This window comes from Asterias amurensis, chromosome 18, assembly GCF_032118995.1.
Source record: "Asterias amurensis chromosome 18, ASM3211899v1".
NCBI classification, from domain to species: Eukaryota; Metazoa; Echinodermata; class Asteroidea; order Forcipulatida; family Asteriidae; genus Asterias; species Asterias amurensis.
In genome coordinates, this window is record NC_092665.1 from 15,294,897 (window position 1) to 15,314,782 (window position 19,886).

At 38.8% G+C, this 19,886-nt stretch overlaps 1 protein-coding gene across 2 annotated transcripts in view; it reads left to right on the top strand.

Annotated features, from left to right (window-relative positions):
- The window catches only part of LOC139950571 (dynamin-like GTPase OPA1, mitochondrial), a 69,980-nt gene that overhangs the window by 10,139 nt on the left and 39,955 nt on the right, over nt 1–19,886 (top strand). For both annotated transcript variants that reach the window (XM_071949319.1, XM_071949320.1), the window contains 10 exons: nt 410–502; nt 1,039–1,111; nt 1,757–1,912; nt 2,288–2,396; nt 3,002–3,081; nt 3,421–3,474; nt 3,854–3,940; nt 4,201–4,317; nt 5,271–5,364; nt 5,794–5,904. In XM_071949319.1, coding sequence (XP_071805420.1) covers nt 410–502; nt 1,039–1,111; nt 1,757–1,912; nt 2,288–2,396; nt 3,002–3,081; nt 3,421–3,474; nt 3,854–3,940; nt 4,201–4,317; nt 5,271–5,364; nt 5,794–5,904 — 974 coding nt within the window. The remainder of the gene's footprint in view (nt 1–409; nt 503–1,038; nt 1,112–1,756; nt 1,913–2,287; nt 2,397–3,001; nt 3,082–3,420; nt 3,475–3,853; nt 3,941–4,200; nt 4,318–5,270; nt 5,365–5,793; nt 5,905–19,886) is intronic.

Genomic DNA, 19,886 nt, shown 5'->3' on the forward strand with positions numbered 1-19,886 from the left:
AAAACACATGAGCAGCAAAGGGTGCCAACCTTTACTGCATAAAGGATTGTGCTGCATTTTAATAAAAAATGGCAAACAGCAAATACGCGACCAAAGAAAACTGTTCCCTCCATCTCGCAACTTTCTCAGTACACAGTTCTGGTCATTCTCAACAGAAACCACATTGGAGATTACAGACTCAATCCTGCTCTAATCAACAAAGAAAAACTGTCATCGGCTCATAAAGCTGGACGTCGCAGGTTAAAAATCCCACTCTAGTCAATTTCTTTCTTCAACTCAAATAGAGAACATAAATTATAACAAACTCGTCTATTTTCGCACTCTAGTCAATTTCTTTCTTAAACTCAAATAGAGAACATAAATTATAACAAACTCATCTATTTTTGTTTTGGGTCTTTCTTATTTCTAGGGAAGAGGCTCTATCCAGGGTGCTTTGGGAGCGGATGTCCGGCTACGTCTTTGAAAATATATTCCTTCCAGCAGCCCAGTCTCCGGATGCTGGGTAAGTGGAAAATAACCAATAATCGATAATCAATAGCCAGTACTGTATTAGGCAATAATAGCGTGGGGAAGCGGTCTTCACTATGTGGTAATGACTAGGCTGGTGGCTGGCCGCTGTTGAAGGACCAAGCTGCGGGCACCAACTAAAAGCCATTGTCACGCAGTGAAGACCGGGTCATCACACTGTTATTGCCATTTATCTTTTTTTTTTTTTTTTTTTTTGGGGGGGGGGGTATTTATTTAATATTTCCCATTATTGTGATGTTGTCATGCAATTTGTCCTCCTGGTTACTGTGTGATAATGTTGATAAAATATACCTATATTGACACAATTTCATGTACGCGCATTGCACTATTACACCTACCTATCCTATCCGTCACTCGGGAGTCAAATTGTCTACAAAGGAATTGACCCCCAAAATGGTTGAAATGGTAGTTGCACATGTTGCGGAGGTGTGTCTGCTGAGTGCAATAAGTCAATGCATATTATAGTTTGTCATCAGCTTTGAGTTTTGAAGACTTTTTTTGTACGAACAGGACTTTCAACACAACAGTCGACATCAAGCTGAGGCATTGGGCCGACCAACAACTCCCAAAGAAAAGTGTTGAGGTAAGCATTCGTGTGACATGAGGCAGTTTAAAGATGCTATGTCATATTTTTGGCCGATTTGACCCAAACATTTTGATTTAAAATTCAATAGGTATTTTGATGGGGGTCGAGAATGTTACAAGCTTTCATTTGAGCCATTGCTCGAAAAAGTCTGCCAATTATTAGTAGCTCAAATGCTCAAAATTAGTTTTTGTCGGGATCCCGACAATATATCACGTGACCAATTCTTTTTGTGTTTTATAAGAAATGTTTTAAACTTTTTGTCATGGTTCCTGACCATTAAAAGTAAAAGTTAAACTTTTTTTCGTTAGAGCGGTTGATACTCTTTGAAATACCATTCACTCAAAAAAATCTATTTTTTAATGTTTGGGCCAAAAATCTGACATAGCATCTTTAACCCTTGATAGACCGTAGCGGTTGGAAATGAATATGGCTTAAATCGAAATGCTTAGATTGATCTAAAAATGCTGTCAGTTTGAATTGCAAAGCAAATTGTGATGTCATAACACAAATGGTGATATGACAGCTTTGTATTTTGTGAAATCCATCCCTGTTTACTTACGACATTCTCAGTGCAATTTCTTAGCAATTTACAGAAGGAATGGCTAAATAACTTAAACGATTCAATTCCGATTGTTTTGTTAGGTTGCCCTGGAGACTCTTGTTGATGAGTTTTCAAAGCTGGTGGATAAGGACAGGTCAAAGAGCAACCACGACACTCTCTTTGACGACGTCAAATCGGCTGTCAAACAAGAAGGGATCAACAGACACAAATGGCAAGAGCAGGCTGCTGATAGCTTGGTAGGTTCTTAAATATCTCTGGGTCTAATTTTAGTCCCCTCAATCAATTAAAGCTAAAGTGGTAGTCCTGGCAGATTTTCTACCTTCTGCCCAGGTAGTAGTTGAAAAGCAGGACAGCTCTTTTCAGAACTAAGAAGTCTACCAAATATTTTGCTTAGTAAATCAAGATTTTGCTTAGTAAATCAAGATTTTGCTTAGTAAACCAAGATTTTGGTTGGTGAATAAAGATTTTGGGGATTCAAACCCACAACCTTTTCTTTCTAGAGCGGATGTCTTACTGCTAGACCACCGAGATTGCTTGGTAGCTAGTGGCAGTTCAAATCCTATGATCTACATGTATAAAATTTATTATCTGTGGGTTTTTTTAATTTGCAGAGGGTGATGCAACTAAACGCATTAGAGGATCGGTCTGTACATGACAAGCAACAATGGGACTCTGCAATCCACTTCATGGAAAGCGTTCTCAAGAACAGACTTCAAGAGAGTAAGTTCTACCTAGGGCTCGAAAATAACACTGGACCACAGGCCAGCTCGGGCCAGTAAACCTACAACAATACAAGTCCAGTGGTCTTGTGTTTTGTAATCATAACACTTCACTGCATTTAAGATTTACATTGAGAATGACAAATATCATTTGATTCTGTTGATTATTGAAGTATTACTCATAAGAAAATTGAGATAAATCTTAGTGCCTGTTTCAAATAACAGCTCGAATGTGAAACTGTGTAGAGTGTTCTTCTCATGTTGATTCATGAAAATTCTCTGGTCTGGTAAAGGTTTTAAGGTACAAGTCCTGGGGTCGATTTCACAAAAAGTTAGGACTCATCTTATCTCGAGTTAGGATGAGTAACTCATCCTAACTTAGGATTAATCTTAAGGTCTGCATGCTACAGTGCAGTGTTGGGACTCGTCCTAAGTCCTAAGATAAGTCTTAAGTTAAGAAGAGATTTGTGAAATCGACGGCTGCAGTCTTTCAGTAAGAGACCAATCTCATGGTGTCACTGCAAACCTATTAGGTAGTGACTAACATCCTCCTTACAAACCTTTAAATCTTATCTAATGTCACTTTTTTTCCGGATTTATTTCCAGCTGAGGGTCGTATCCAAGAGTTGATTGGCCCAGGATCTGCAGAGCGTTGGGTATATTGGAAATCTTTAACACCTGAACAGGTGAGTTGGCTTACTAGTAAACCATTCAACTAGTTAATATACATACATCAACGGATGGCTGACTAGTAATCCATTCAACTAGTTAATAGACAGAGATTAACAAATGGCTGACTAGTAATCCATTTAACTAGTTAATATACATAGATCAACGGATGGCTGACTAGTAAACCATTCAACTATTTAATAGACAGAGATTAACAAATGGCTGACTAGTAATCCATTCAGCTAGTTAATAGACATCGTTCAACAAACTGACTTTTATTTTCGCTAACCCTTTTTTCCTCAAGCCGCTATAGCGTCATTCTACAGATTCTGTAACCTTTTTCTTTGTTTTTATAGAATAACAGGAGGCATGCAAGAGAAGAACTTGAGAAACTGCTACAAGCCTCCGAGGTGAGTGTACTCTAAACAAATGTCATCGTAAAACAGTCCAGGATTTTTTATAAGACTTGCCCTCATATTTCCTGGTGGTACCCTCTCAAAAATAGTATTGCAATTTATTTAATAGATGTTAAATCTGCATCGGGTATAAAGAATGGAAACTTGGGTTTAACCCTACACTGGTGTGTGTTCAGCAGCACTGTAAACTCAGTACTTTTCCTGAGTTCTGTAAAAAAATAATCTAATCACAAGTATCTTACTCAGGTGGGACTCGAACCCACGGCATTTGCAATTCTAGACCACCGAGATTGCCCAGTAGCTAAAGGCAGTTTGAATCCTATATTTTAGGAATTTATTATAAATACTTTTTCCAATTGTCTATATTCTCTAGAAGCATACGCCAGTCCTGTCCAGTGATGAAGTAACGGCGGTCAAGAAGAACCTAGAAACTAGAACGGTCAACGTGGATAGTGAATTTGTGAGTATACTTTCAGAACTTCAATAAATATCATAAAACAGAGACTTTTGAGACGCTGGCACCAGCATACATAACGGTCCTTTTTTTTGCGGCTCTGACCTTGCGCGTACATGCTCAGTATTGCCCCTGTAGGTCTGAGCATGGGCACTACTGGCGAGAACTGTGAAAAAGGACTGTCTCCAAAAGTCACATTTCTACAGCAACACGGGAGGACCATCTTTTTTTCTTGACGTTTTCATTTTACCTTTGTGCCCTCTTAGATCCGAGAAACATGGCATCCTTTGTACAGGAAGTATTTTCTGCAGCGGGCCATCGGCAAGGCACAGGAATGCCGGAGAGGGTTCTTCCATTACCAGAGAGGGTTCAGTGACTCCGGGGTAAGTTACATCTCGTACTGTTTGTTTGTGTGTTTGTTTGTTTGTTTGTTTGTTCGTTTGTTTGTTCGTTTGTTTTTGTTTGTTTAGATGATCTTCCTGTCAAGGGAACTCGGCAAACTCCCACAAGGGGATATAAACGCCAAGCTCTCTCATACAAACATTGGTTCAACGTCCATGATCAAGAAATTGTGATTCAGTAACTAGACGACAGTACTTATTCTAGTCATTGTGAAGTCAGCGGTTAGCTTGGTAGGATTTGAACCCACAACTGTCTTCAATCTTCGGTAGGAGGATGTCTTGATGTTCCCAAGTCTCACATTCAGGCTGATGATCAGGCTTTTGTCATCTCTGCCCCTTGGCCATGGAACAAACTTCCTACTCATGTTAGAAATTCAACTGGTCTCATTCCTCTTAAAGGCAGTGGACACCATTGGTAGTTACTCAAAATAAGTTTTAGCATAAAAACTTACTTGGTAATGAGTAATGGAGAGCTGTTGATAATATAAAACATTGTGAAAAATGGCTCCCTCTATTAAAGTAACTTAGTTTTCGAGATTGAAGTAATTTTCCACAAATTTGATTTTGAGACCTCAGATTTAGAATTTGAGGTCTCGAAATCAAGCATCTGTAAGCACACAACTTCGTGTGACAAGGGTGTTTTTTTCTTTTATTATTATCTCGCAAGTTCGACGACCAATTTAGCTCAAATTTTCACAGATTTGTTATTTTATGCATAAGTTGAGATACACCAAGTGAGAAGACTGGTCTTCGACAATTACCAAAAGTGTCCAGTGTTTTTAAAAAGGCCCTCAAGACCCTTCGTTTCTCTTTGTATGCACTCTAGGTTTTTTTTTCTGTCTGCTTCCTATGAATTTGGGCCCAGAAAGATGTATATAAAATTGGTTATAATTGTCCGTCTAATTAACTCTTTTTCTTCTCTCTTTGTTGTGCAGCTTGAGTGCAATGATATCGTGCTGTTTTGGAGGATACAGAAAATGCTCCAACTCACCAGCAATGTCCTTAGACAACAAATCATGAACACAGAAGGTTCGTTTTTAAAATTATTACAAACAAAAAAATATCTATTCGGCAAAAATTGTAATCCCCTCTTTTTTACTTCAAAGTATCACATATTCACCCCTGAACAAAAAAAAGGTTTGAATAAAAACCTCACGCCCAGTTTCACATTATTCACAAAGTTTGAAAAAACAAATATTGACACTTTCTGATATTGAGGTTCACATATTCACCACAATTACCAAATGAAAAAACTTTCTCTGGACATTAATATACAAATATATTTTCCCCATGTGATCATATTCTATGACAATGTATTCTAACAAAATGCATTCAATAGGCCTATTTGTTTTAGTTAACTCACACATACATCGTAATCATTTGAAAAAAAGTGTACGTCCGCAACAGACGACCCCGGTGTGCCCATTTTCTCACAAACATTTCTTGATATAATTACAGCGAGCCGACTGGAGAAGGAAGTGAAACAAGTCTTAGAAGATTTCGGTGACGATCACGATCTTAAGACGAGACTACTGACGGGACGGAGAGTCGATCTCGCCGAGGAATTGAGTAAGTCACTTTCCTTTTTTTCCCCTGTGTGTATTTTCTTTTTCAGCTTTGGAAGTCGGAAGTCAAACTGAGATGCACAGTTGAAACCGCTACACTTCAAACATTCATCGATATCTTTCCGTTCACCGAAACTAAAGCTCCTAAGTCTCTCTCAAAAAGGAACTTAGTAAAATTGCCGTCCTCTGTAGCTACACCTTATGAAATGCTCGTCACAAACCATCTTGGGGGTCTACTGACCAACCTCACATGCGACTGACTCTAGTTATCGTTCTGAAGTTGTAATTTTTGGTTTTGCCCACCCTGCACGGGACCATGGTCAACTTTACTAACCATGGTACATGAACTGGGCTTTTGTGTAAAATCTTTGTTTTTTGCCTATTGATGTAGATAGATACATACAATGACACTTTTGTATAAGAACAAACTATAAATAAAAGTAAAATTGCGGGAACAGCTATATATAATAAATCTCTTTTGAGAGAGTGTTGGCTCTGTTTCAAACAGTAGACTCTGCTCTGTATTGATTTTGCTATAGTAGGATTATTTTAACAGTTCTGACGTACAATTTAACAAGCAAAATGGCAGTGTTACCACTAGACCCCCGAGCTAGCCCGATGGCTAGAGGCAGTTAACATCTATAGATTAAATCATAAAGTAGGCCTATATTCATAAAGCATATCAAATCCAATGTCAATTTTTTAGGGAAAAATGCCTTGGTGCCCTTGCCATTATACACTTTCGGAACAGAAAAACCCCAAGATTTACAAATATCTTACAGGGTTTACATAAGGTCATGGTGAAAGACTTCTCTTGAAATATTATTCCATGAAATGCTTTACTTTTTGAGAAAACATTAAAACAACTATCAATTCTCGTTGTCGAGAATTACGGATTTATTTTAAACACATGTGATGATATGGCGAAACGTGCGGAAACAAGGGTGGGTTTTCCCGTTATTTTCTCCCGACTACGATGACCGATTGAGCCTAAATTTTCACAGGTTTGTTATTTTATATAAAAGTTGTGATACACGAAGTGTGGGCCTTTGGACAATACTGTTTATCAAAAGGGTCCAATGGCTTTAAAAACGAAGCAAACAGGCCTGCATCACCCCACTGTAAGAAAAAAAGTGTGCACAATTCACAACTTATGCAAAAACAACCTGAGAGGGTGAGAACAAAATCAATCAGGAATTTTTGTCTACAATCTTAAAATCAATCTTGATGTTAATCTTATCTGATCAAATCACCAGACTATTAAAACCATTGTAAGCTCTAATGCCATTTGGCTGTAACAGTAGCCAACCCGGCTTAGTAATGTTGTGAAAAGAAAAATGGCCGACTGGGCTTAAGAGGTGTTAATCTCAATGAAGAGCCATCGGCAGGTTGATACCCCGTAACCAAATCCAACTCTGCTTGGGTTTTTGGATCCCAGATGGGGACCGATACCGGATAGTGTTTTCGGGGCATTTCACTTTTTTTTAACGACGGATATGAAAGTGTTGGTACGTGTGGGAGTTGGCTAAGGGGGTCTTTGTACTATGAGTTAAAGGTATTATACGGGATTGGTAGAGCTGAACAAAAATAGTGTAGGTGTTCATGTTTTGTGTGATAAACAATAGACATACGGGGTGTACATAGGGTGTCGTGGCCGAGCGGATAAGAGCACCGAACTCAAGCTCTGATGCTTCTGTTCAGCAGAGTGTGGGTTCAAATCCCGGTCGTAACACTTGTGTCCCTGAGCAAGACACTTAACTATAATTGCTTCTCTCCACCCAGGGGTAAATGGGTACCCGTGAGGGCAGAGAAGGTTCTTGTGATTGATTTAGCCGAGTAGTGCATATTAATGTTGCACAGGCTGCATACTCCCCACCAGGGAGCTGAGATGGTTTAAGGAGTGATTTAAGGCCCAGTGACCAGGGGTAATAATGTGAAGCGCTTTGGGACGCCCTACGGATGTGAAAAGCGCTATGTAAAAACGGGTTGTTACATGTACATGAATTAACAAACCTCTGCAAATTTGGGCTGAAACAGTTGTTTGAATAAGAAATAAATTGTGAAAAACCATGCACAATTTTCAGTTTGTAAATACAATGTCTTGAATTTGGGTTGTTACAACCGAAATCAGCTATTTGTTTAGGTTTTCTCATACAGGTTTCATGAATGTTTTAAGAGGGAAGTATTTTGGTGTGTATCCAGGGCTGGTTGAGATCTCTAAAAAATAAAATAAACGTTGGTCATAATTTAGCAAAGTAAGTAGGGCAGTGACCAAATTTGACCCTTCACAACTTTGACCTGTCAATGTAGATTACGTCATTTGCAGACATGAAGCAATTATACTGTGTAAAATACCTTTAATTAAAGTTTTAAAAAAGGGTTAAAATATTAGCTTTATAAGTCTGATAAATATCTTTTGATTCTGTTGAGTATGAAAGTATACATATGAGATTAACTATTAGTTTTTGTTTAAGGAACGTTTAAAGAATTTGTAAGAAACAAAAATCGGGAAGATCACAGATTTACATAAAAACTACAAGGTCTAATGATGATGATAGTTGATAAAATCCCTTGAAATTTTTCTGTCTGGAATGTCATATTTGATGAGAAATAAATAATCTAATTTAGACTAAAAATTGGTACAGTAAAAAGCTTAGACCTGCTGTCGTGTTAATTTTTCCCCCACATTTGAGGCCTTAATTCAACATTTATATAAATTTGGGGCACATTTTAAGGTCAGATTTTCCTTTTGAAATCCGGCCGTGAGAAAACTATAATTTTGTTTGCCAGTCTGGGTTTTTTTCTTCATTTTTGTTGTCACGCTTGGCTTTTTAATTGTCAAATGGAATGTCATGAGCTTATTGTAGCGGCCCACAAATCTTAGACAAGTCCTTTGATGTCTGGCTCCAAAATACATGTTTTTATCTTCTTTGTGGTGCTCATAATGCATTTTCCTTTTTCACGGTTTGGCGTGAGTTGTTGCCTGTGAATCACGTTCCGACAAAAGCAATTTGTTAGATGAAATATTTGATAACAAAAAATGAGGTTGAAATGTCAGTCGAATTATTTTTCTTGTTTGTTCAGTCTTTGTTCTCGTGATGGATAGGTTTTCCTTTACAGCCAAAGTTTGAAATACACAAATAATAATTAAATCCCCCCCCCTCCCCACCATTGACGGCGTAGTATTTTTTCTCTCTCTTACTTCTGGCCCAGACACAAAGACATGAGAATTAGGATCATGTATGTCTGTTCGTCCGTGAACCTTTCTGTTGAAGGAGGTCATTCTATCTCTAGAGAAAAAATATTGCTCTGAAGTTTCAGGGTTTTTACTTTAAAGGGTCTGGGTACTTTTTGTAACACAAAAAACAATGTCCACAGATTTACATTAAACTTACACGGTTTGAAGATAATGATAAAAGAAAGCTTACCTTAAAATATTACTTGTTAAGGTGCTGTAGTTTTTGAGAAATGAGTAAAAAAAGTCACAAAAATATTTATACATGCTTAAATAAATTTCGTCTCCTGAGGCGAAAATTAGTTTCAGGACTTATTTTGTGTCCTACAAAAAGTACCCAGACCCAAGGGAGGGTCAACTCTAAACATTAATGACCATAAAGAAAATTATTTGGTGAGAAGCACTACAGCTGTTTTGAGAAAGAATTCCCTTTTGAAGTAATACATGTATGGTTTGGCTAATTTTACTCCCCAAGAAGATTTGAATCTGTCCAAACGATTGATGCATGAATCATTTCTCAGACTTCTGAGGGTTGGTGTGCATTCATTTCAGATGCATTTATTTCATGTCAACATCAATCAATACATTGTAATAACATTGTTCAGAAAACATACAATAACTTGTACTAAGGAAAACTTAATCCAGTTAATGAACAATAAAAAGAAAATAGCTTGACGTTAACATGTAGGAAAAAGTAGAAGCAAAAGCTTGAATGCTTTGGCCATAGACACGGTTGGTACCCACTGCCACCTCTCTAAACGTGGCTAGATTTTATTTTTGCCTGAAAATAAAGTAGATATGTGACTTTTATTGTATCTTTCTTCATTGTGTCTAAAAACAAGGATTCCGATGTCGAAAAACAACCTTTGACCATACCTTTAAAGAATTGAAGTTGAACTGTTAATCAAATCTTTGATCATGACTCTCCATCAATAACATAATTTAAGTTTTCATTTAGCCATACCCCAAGCCTATTAAAAACAATGATTCCCTCCTGCTCAAAATCAACCGCCTAGCTTGCTTGAAAGTTTTACACAATCATAAAAATTCAACCACTCACTTATAAAACTCAAAAAGAAATCTCGCCTTAATTTTGCATGCTGAGATCAAAGTGATCGCAATTGTGGAGAAATACAACTGTAGAATTAAACTGTAGAATGTTGACATTTGTGAGGAATTTTGGGAAGAATGCCTCAATTGAATTTCTGAAAATGCGAGGCTAATTCTGATGAAAATTAGATTGGGCCAGATCAACATGTGGTGATTAGAGGAAGCTAAACGTGTCTGGGGCTCCGCAGTTTGTGTTTTAGGGGATTGAATTGGGGACACTGTTGGCCCTACTTGGTCCCCCTCTTTTCAGAAAGTCAGACCAGCCGAGTTTTTTTTTATTGTCCAAAGTGCTTTCAGACATTCTTGATGAGTCACGATTTGGAAGAAATTAAAAGTTCTGAAATCTCATAAAGGTCATGGGAAGGAATTTTAATAAGAGTTTAAAAAAAAAAAAAGGACCCAAGGTATTGATGTGAAAAATGTTCAATGGGACAGCGTTCCAACCCTAGCAGAGTCCTTCTCATGGTCATTTAGTCTTGTAGTATTTTTGTAGTCAAGTAGCCTATGAGTAAGACTGCTAGGGTCGAAACGTCAGGCAATTAACCTAAATTTTCTAACATCTTAACTTTGATTCCTTGGCCTCCTCGGCGATAAAGTCCTCAGAGTTTATTTTCACATCCCTCTGTGCTGTAAAGAAAGGGAGAGAGAAAAATAGAGAAGAAATAAATAAATTGATGGTTCATTGTAGTGATTGTTGTGGTGTTGATTCCGACAGTTCTGGAACAGCCCGGGGCTCAGAACGCTAGAGTCTCAGAGTGGGACCGGAAACGCCACAGTCTCTAGCGCTATCTCGGACTGCGACTCCACTTACCTCTTATTGTTCAAAGTGTCAGCAAAAGTTAAGGAGACCATTTATTTTGAGGATGTGAGGCGATTGGGTGTTGATTGGCTAAAGAGGTTGTTTTTCAGATATATATACCTTTTTTCCGGATTTTTTTTTTTTTTTTTTTTTTTTCAGAATAGGAAATAATTTTTAAAGGGAAGCATGCCTTTCTTTAAGTATTCAAGTTCTTGATGTTTGGTTTAGATTGGGTGTTGATTTGTTCAATATGGTTTTTTTTTTTGGGGGGGGGCGGGGAATAGAAAGCAATTTTAAACAACTTTTGTTAAATATGTTGATAGAGGAAAAGTAAAAAACATCATTTGACTCATTTGGAGACAAATTGGACTGAGCTCTTGTTTAGTTTTTAAATCAACTTAGCCACCATCTTTGGTCATGTTCCCTTTGTAAGATATCATTCATTAACAATGATTTAATGTTATACAAAATGGAACCAGACTATTTTCCGTGCCAGCCTAGGTTTTGGTAGCATTGTTATGAATGAACGAGACTTTATATTATAGCCTTGTGGTCTAAGAACCCAACTGCAGACTTTTTGTTCAATTATACTTTTGTTCCAGATAATACCATTGTGACTCCCAGATATTTTTTTCCCAATTAATATTATTTATTTTCCGTAAAAAAAAAAAAAAAAGTAATTCGCAGCATGCATTTTTTTCCTTGAGGGTGGGGGTCTTTGTGCAACGATGTTAACAACTTATGGCACACTGGTAATTCCAAGGAAAAAATGATGGATTTGGCACTTGAACATTTTAAACCAAATCTCTTGAAATTCACCTGAAGGTTTTTTTAAAGTCAGACATCATACTTGAGAGGACTGAGAGTACTATAACTCTGACAGGCGCTTTATTGTTGTAGGATTTATTCAATTTGACAAAATATTGGGTTTGTTATCTTAAATTAACATTTTTATATTGTTTGGCCATTGTTGCTCGAGGGGGGGTTCATACACATTTTTGTTGGACAGGACTTCGGGTAGATTGGAGTTGACGTTTGCATGTGACTTTTTAACCCAATGAAAATATTGAATTTCTTTGAGCTCGGGATTCCAAAAAGCATTCATGGTCTGGAGTTAAGAAAAAAAAACATCTTGAGAAAGTTAATCAGCCAGATGCTTTCTAGTGTGAGGAATGGGACTTAACTCAATGGAAAACTCCCACTCATGAATGTTGCCCATAGTAGAAATGTATACCGCCCTCTCTTGTCCAATCAAGGCCTCATTTCTTGGAGCTGTTAAAGGAACACATTGCCTTGGATCGGTCGAGTTGGTCTTTGAAAAGCGTTTGTAACCGTTTTTTATAAAATGCATATGGGTAGAAAGATGTTGTAAAAGTAGAATACAATGATCCACACAAACATGCCTCAAAATTGCGTGGTTTTCTTTTTACCTCGTCGACTAACACGTCGGCCATTTATGGGGGTCAAAATTTTGACTCCCATAAATGGCCGACTGTGTTAGTTCGCACAGTAGAAGGAAAACCACGCAATTTCGAGGCAAACTTGTGTGGATCATTGTATTCTACTTTTAAAACATCTTTCCAACCATATGCAGTATATAAAAAACGGTTACAAACGCTTTTGTTTTGACCAACTCGTCCGATCCAAGGCAACGTGTTCCTTTAAGTGCTTAATGCATAAATGTGTAGCATATTTTATACCCAGACCAGGTATACATAGTACAAATTGGGAAGTTGCATTATACCTAAAAGGTTGTGGTTTTAGTTTTATGACATTAGGACCAGTGATCATCCAAAGTTCTGGTAAGCACAGAAAAGTCTTGCTCAGCAGAAAAGGTTACCAGCGAAACACCAGTTCACTTTTTTTTTTATTTTTTACTTTTGACATGAATTTGCTGAAGTTGTTTTTCTTTTGCTGAGCAGAAATTAAAAATGTACATTTTTTGAGCACCTGTGCCCAATAGCTGCTTATATCACGAGTATAGTGCTTCCTTATTTTCTGCTTAGCAATATTGAGCAGGCTACCAGTACCAGTCACAGGTGGTGTTTGTGAAATGGCACTTTTGCTGGTTATCTTATTGTGGTAAGCATAATTTTGTTGTGCTAAGCTACTTTTTATGCTTAAGAAGCAGCTCTATTAAATTTGGCGCTGTTCATACAACCCTGGCACAAGCCAGAATTCTCCAGAAGACAATCAGAACATTTTGGTAGAAACATTGAGATTATCGACTACAGTTCTTTTTCGGAAACCAACACAACTCGGAGGAGATTTATCACATGGTGCTACCACAAATCCAGGCCTGTATGCTTCGTTTTTGAAAGGGCACGGGCACCAAGGCATTTTCTCCTTGGTAAAGGGCACCCTATGAGGAAATTGTAAATTTCTACTGGAGCATTTCAAGGGCACCAAGGCAATGACCAGGGGCACTGGAGGCAATCGCCTTCGTTGCCTCCGTGAAGTATCAGGCCTGTGAAACCTTCACCTAACAAGAATTCTCTGTCGTTGCTGATCGGCCAAGTTCAATGTCCCTCAGCCCCTAATCCCCAGTGATGTTATCGTACGGGTGGATCTCACCAAAATGAAAAGCCCTGGCCCGTGGCGGGTGTCGCACGGGTCATGGGAAATTAGGAAAGGGTTACAATGGGCCACAATGGGGCACTTTTAGGATTAGGAGAGTTAAGTAGCTTTAGACCAGTGGTTTGCTAGTGTAACTTTTATTGAGGGTGGGTATGTTGCAAGAAGGTCTGAGGGTAAAAAAATGATTCCCAGTGGAAAACCCTTTTCAAAAGGGCAACGATCGAAAACACCTGAACAACCAAATAAAAAACCTTCAATTACTGGATTGCAATATTGTCCACAAAGTAGCATTTATAACTAATCTTAAAGATTGAAACAGTTTTGACAAGAATTTCTTTTGATGTTTTTGGGGGGCATTAATTTTTAAAACCAAGTAAAGTAATAGACACCTTGGGCCATGCATGGAGTAAATTTAGTTTTATAGGCTTACTGTTTCTGGCTTAAGGATTCTGGCTAAATAAACCTGATTTAGGAAAGTTAGAACTGGATTATTTTAAAGATTCTTGCTTGGGTTCTGGCTTAGATTCTGTCTTTGGTTCTGGCTCAGAATGCGGCTTTGACTCTAGCTTTGACTCTGGCTTAGATTCTTTAGGATTCTCGCTTCAACTCTGGTTAGGAGTTTGATAAGGATTTCTGCTAGGGCTCTGGCTAGAATTGCAGCTTTGACTCTGGCTTTGATTTCTGTTAGGGCTCTGAATTAGATTGCGGCTTTGGCTCTGGCTTGGATTTCTGCTAGGGCTCTGGCTAGAATTGCAGCTTTGACCATGACTTAGATATCTGCTAGGGCTCTGGCTTAGATTGCGTCTTTGACTCTGGTTTAAATTTATGTTAGGGCTCTGGCTTAGATTACGGCTAAGACTCTGGCTTTTATTTCTGTTAGGGCTCATGTTTGGATTGCAGCTTTGATTCTGGCTTTCGAACGATACTTTAAAGGCAAAGAATTAATTCCTGCAGTTTGTGAACGATGTACTAATAAAATGAAAGAAAGGTCATGGGATTGTGCGTTTTGATAAACATGGAACTTGCCACAGACTCAGGTTATGCAATAATAATGATATTTGGCTAAAGGGCCATCTCAGATTACGCCTTTGAAAAAATATTAGTAGAATAACAAGGAAAGGTAGCTTTTTCGCAAAGTTTGAATATTGCTTGCTATACTATAACACAGTTTTTCAAAGGACAATTCTGTCGTTGCCCTACAGCCAATTATCTCTCTCATGGCTTACTCTGACCAGCTCTATGCTCTGACTAACTGTGTGCCAACCATGATCGTCAAAGGCCAGATTCTCTCAAAATATTTGCTGATCTGCCCCACTACATGCCAAATATGTGGCAGAGGGAACCCACCTCCTCCAACATTCCAAAATGTTTACCCCCCCCCACCTCTTGTACAAAAGTACACCCCCACCCTCCCCCTCTGAAAATCCTCTAAAGAATTCTTGAGATTCCCAGGTCACAATGGGAGGGTGGGAACGCCATGTGACATAACGAGCGCCAAGTATTATAATAAACCATTGCATAATAGTGAGATGATTAGACAAATAACACAAATGGTAAAAATATTCCCAAACTTTAACTCCCTCTTCCCCTCTTGTTCCAAAGTACCCTCCCCCTTCAGAAAATCCTGCAAAGAATTCTGAGATTTCGAGAATACAATGGGAAGGGGGACGCTGTGTCGCGTAACGAGCCCCAACCATTACATAATAGTGAGATGGTTAGAAAAAAAAACACAAAAGTATTGGGAAGAATACTGTCTGCCAAAAAAGTTAGATATAAATTTGCGCCCTGGATTTGGGTGTAGGGCAGAGTAAGAGTTGATGGGGGTTTACGGTGGGGCAGTCACCCTCCCGTTGTGCCCATCTGTCCTTCCGCCTCCGTGCCTCTCAACAATCAATTATTAATCCACTACTATAAAAAAAAAAGATTTGTGCATTGTAGCATTATCAACCATAAACAATAATGCCTCGGAACGGACATTTTGTTCATTCTCATGGTCATTGTGTCGTCCAAGACAAGAAAAAAAAAGCCAGAAATGCTCTGGTATGACAGTCAACCCGACCGTGAGAAATCGCCTGGAGACAGTCGTGGAAATTTAGACCTTAGCATCAAGTTCACAGTCGGTAGAGTTCACTGTCTTAGGGGCGCCTTCCGAGGACCTGTGGTTGGGGGGTTATTACCAAGGGGACACAAACAAGGCTTTGCCGTCTCCCAATTTTGACGCCCATTGTTTAGGGGTACCCTGGCATGCCGCCATAGGGCGTGACTGGGTGCCTCTCGGGGTGGAAAAGGCTACAAAGGGGATGTGAGGAATACAGCGGTGGGAAACAAGAGATTGTAAGTGGTGATAAACACTCTTTTTTGTGTGTGCCACCGAGCGTGGGAAGTGCCTCACTTTTTTTATGGGGTGAGGGAGGGGGGGGGTTGAACTGGTGACCGGTCGTTCATTGCATAGGGTTACCCCCAGACGAGAAATGAGCGAAATACTTGTAGTTTATTTCCTTAATTGCTTTGTATTGTTTAGGTTTGTTATTGTAATTTTCTAATGAAATCTGAGTTGATTTAGACGCAATTCTATCGTCTCATTGTGATGTTGTTTTGTATTTTCAAATAATAAGCCCAACTATCTGTCTATATAGAAGATGTTTTGAAATTAACAAAATTACAGAATGAATTTTAGAATGGATGGGTTTTGAGGCATTGCATGGTGAGGTAGCACTAAGTTGGTTTGCAGTAACACCATTTGCTGTGTAGATTGCTCGTGCGATTTGTTCTACTGCCATCAACCTTTTTACCAACGAAGCAGTGATAGTTTTTGCGGACAAAGTTGACAACTTTGGAATGATTTCCACGTAGGACCATTTAATTGCAGAAAGTTTCTATTAGAGTAAACATTGTCATGGGTATTATGGGGCACCAAAGCCATTGCAAAAGAAAAGAGACTGGTTTTCCGGTTATTTTTACTTTGCAGAAAATTGTTAGGCAAAACTATGCGGGAAACCAGGCACTGATAGTATGTTTGACCATGGAGCTATTTATATAGCTTCCTGGTCTGAGCTTGCTCTTTGGCTGGTAACCTTTTCTGGTCAGCAAAAATGTTTTGTGCTTTAAAGCCATTGGACACTTTCGGTTCAGAAAAAAAATAAAAGTTCACAGAGAGAAAACATTAAAACAATATCAATTCTCGGTATCGAGAATTACAGATTTATTTAAAACACATGTCATGACACGCCGAAATGGGCAGGAACAAGGGTGGGTTTTCCCGTGATTTTCTCCCAACTCCGATGATCCTTGAGCCTAAATTTTCACAGGTTTGTTATTATATATATAAGTTGTGATACACAAAGTGTGGGCCTTGGACATAACTGTTCACCGAAAGTGTCCAATGGCTTTAAAAGCAACTCTATGAAATTAGGCTTAGGACTAAAAACAAATACAAAATGCGTCTACCATAAGGCCCTTAAGTGAGACTTCAGAACAACGGATAATCAGTCTTTTTGTTGTAATCCTTTACGGTTATCATCAACGTTAACAGTAACATTTCCCTCTATTTGCTTACTAACTTAGACAATATCCAACCAGTATAAGAACCACTTTAAACCTCACCAAAAATGTAACCTGACACCTTTTTGGGGTTTCGCAAATACCTGGTGAATTAACTTCTGAGGCTAGATCCTTGAGGGGATCAGGCTAATCCCCCTTAATCCCTCCATATCCTTATTAACTTTGGAATTCCAAGCTGCGGGGGCAGTTAGTTTCACTCCGTGGGTTTGGAACACTCATGGGACGAGAACGGTCCACGTTGGGCATCGCAGAGACTAGTCGACTAAGACCAGCACTGTTACTGGTTGTTGTTGTTTTTGTAGTGGGGGATTGTTTTTGAGGATACTGGGGGTTGGACGAGATAAAGTAACTGTTCAAGTTGGGACGAAAACTGTCCAAGTTGGGCTTCGCGGGGAAAGGTCGACTGGGTCCAGCACTGTTTCTGGTTGTTGTTGCATGCAGTGGGGGATTGTTTTTTGAGGAATGGACGAGATAAAATAACTGCCTTGATCCCGGCCCAATCATTTTGTATCAGGCTGCGTAATATCGTTGTCTGGTTCCCTATGTTCAATGAGTTATACTGAGTAACGATTCCCATGTGGGGCCAGATTGTTTTTTTGAATTAGTTTGAGTTGATTGGACGAAAGTTAGACGACCACTTCGTTATAAAGTCAGTCTCATTAAAAACCTACTGTCTCTCATTTGGTACTTGAGTTAATGTTTTTTGTATCTAAATATATTTACTCATTTTTTGAGGGGGGGGGGGGGGGGCGGCGTTCTCTGATGGATAGATCGGTTTCCCCTAAACACCATCCATCATAATTCCCATCCATCATAGTTTTCTCTCAAACTTTCATTTTCCACTTCACACAAGACGACCACAATTACCCCCAAATTGGCTAAAATAAAAATGGGAAATGACCGACAAATTCGATATGGATCAGAATTCACAGCTGACTTTGTTGTAACATGGAAACTAAAAACCTGTATGCCCTTAAGCTGAGAGCGAGATCCGAAGTTTGTAATAGGCGTTTACTGGAGAGGTAAACTACTTGCAATGTTAACGAGGTAGAGAGGTCATGAGAAAGACCTTCAAGATCTGGGCCCAATTTCTTAGAGCTGCTCAACACATTCCTGCTTAGCAGAAATGAGCAGGATACCAGTCACAAGTTGTTCATGCAGCATAGTATTTTGTACTTAGCTAGTTTTTGTGCTTAAGCAGATCTATGAAATTGAGCCCTGGGCCCATTTTCATAAAGCCTGTAAGCACAAAAATTGCTTAGCATGGAATTTCTTCCTTGGAAAAACAGGATTACCAACCAAATTTTAATTAGTTGCATATTGCTTGTTACTGGCATTCAGCTGATGTTTGCTCATCCTGAAATCATGTGGAAATTTAGTTGGTAGGGTTTGAAAGGTTTAGTTTTTTGAGTAATTACCAGTAGTGTCCACTGCCTTTAAACCAAAAGTGTTGTTAGTTTTACATGTGCCAAACGGGATACCTTCCCTTTAAGTGAGCAAGACCAGAATGGTCATGAGGGGTAAAAGAGTTTCCATTTGCCTGAGGGACCGATTCCATATTATTAAACTTCCACATGGTACCTGAGAAAACTAGTGTAATAAATTGGATTTTTGGGGGCATAATTTCCTTGGGTTTTTGTTTGGTTATTGTTGCCACCGAAAACAGGTGGGAAATATTGGGAGGTTTCGGAAGTGAGGGGTAATGATGCAGAACTGGTTTTTTTCTTTTGTTTTTTTTTTTTTCAGTGGTAGGTTTTGGGGGAATGTTTGAGTGGGTGAGGTTGGCAGATGTTTAGCCCCCACGGAAACCAATATTGGTCAATGACTGACAAGTTTGGGTTTGAAAGGTTTTAGTTTTTTGTCTTGCCACGACTGTTCAGGAATTCGTTTGGGTTGTCAGGATTGCGTCATGAACCAAACTTTGTTTTAACTGCTGAGGATGTTTGATGAAAGCGCATAATGGATGTCTTTGTTACGCTAGGTGGCAGCAGACATTACAGGTTAATTTCCATTGTTTGCATAAATCTGAGGATGCGCACATTGCACAATGGTTTTAACCTGGTAAGTCTACTGCCACCTAGTGTCCAAAAAGGTCACACTCAACTGTCTTTGTCTGGTACTTCTTGTACTCTGTTTGCCACAGCAATCATGTACGTTGCACACTTCTCTTCAAAAAGGAGCCAGACTAAGTCTCACTCCAAGCCTCATTTTGATTTACTTTGGTTTCATTGAAAGAAAAGCAACATGGCTGCTTTGTAAAGTTGAGCCAAGATATTCAGATGCTGGTTTTAAATGTGTCCTGACTCTTTATAAAAAAACAAAGAAATACAGTGTCTTTTTACATCAAGTCAGTCAAATTATAGATCTCAGTCGCAAGTTAGACTGTCCGTCACCACTAAACCTGTAGAGGTCAACCGAGGTCACTTGGAGCATTTCTCCCTCAGTGCATTATTTTATTCCTATTTCGTGGTGCCCACCCAACGGACCGATCTCGCCTTGTTTGTGGGCATGGGGGTACGTTTGTTCTTTCTGTGGAGTAATTGTGTAGTATCGGAGTTTAAACCGAGGTTAATAGATTGTCACTTGTGATATGGCAACGAATCTGAAAACCTCTTTTTTAAAGTTAAATGCAGCATTTTGGGAAAGGGTAAAAAACAAATCTTTTTAAAAAGTGAACATTTTCAATGATGATGACTCTGAATGA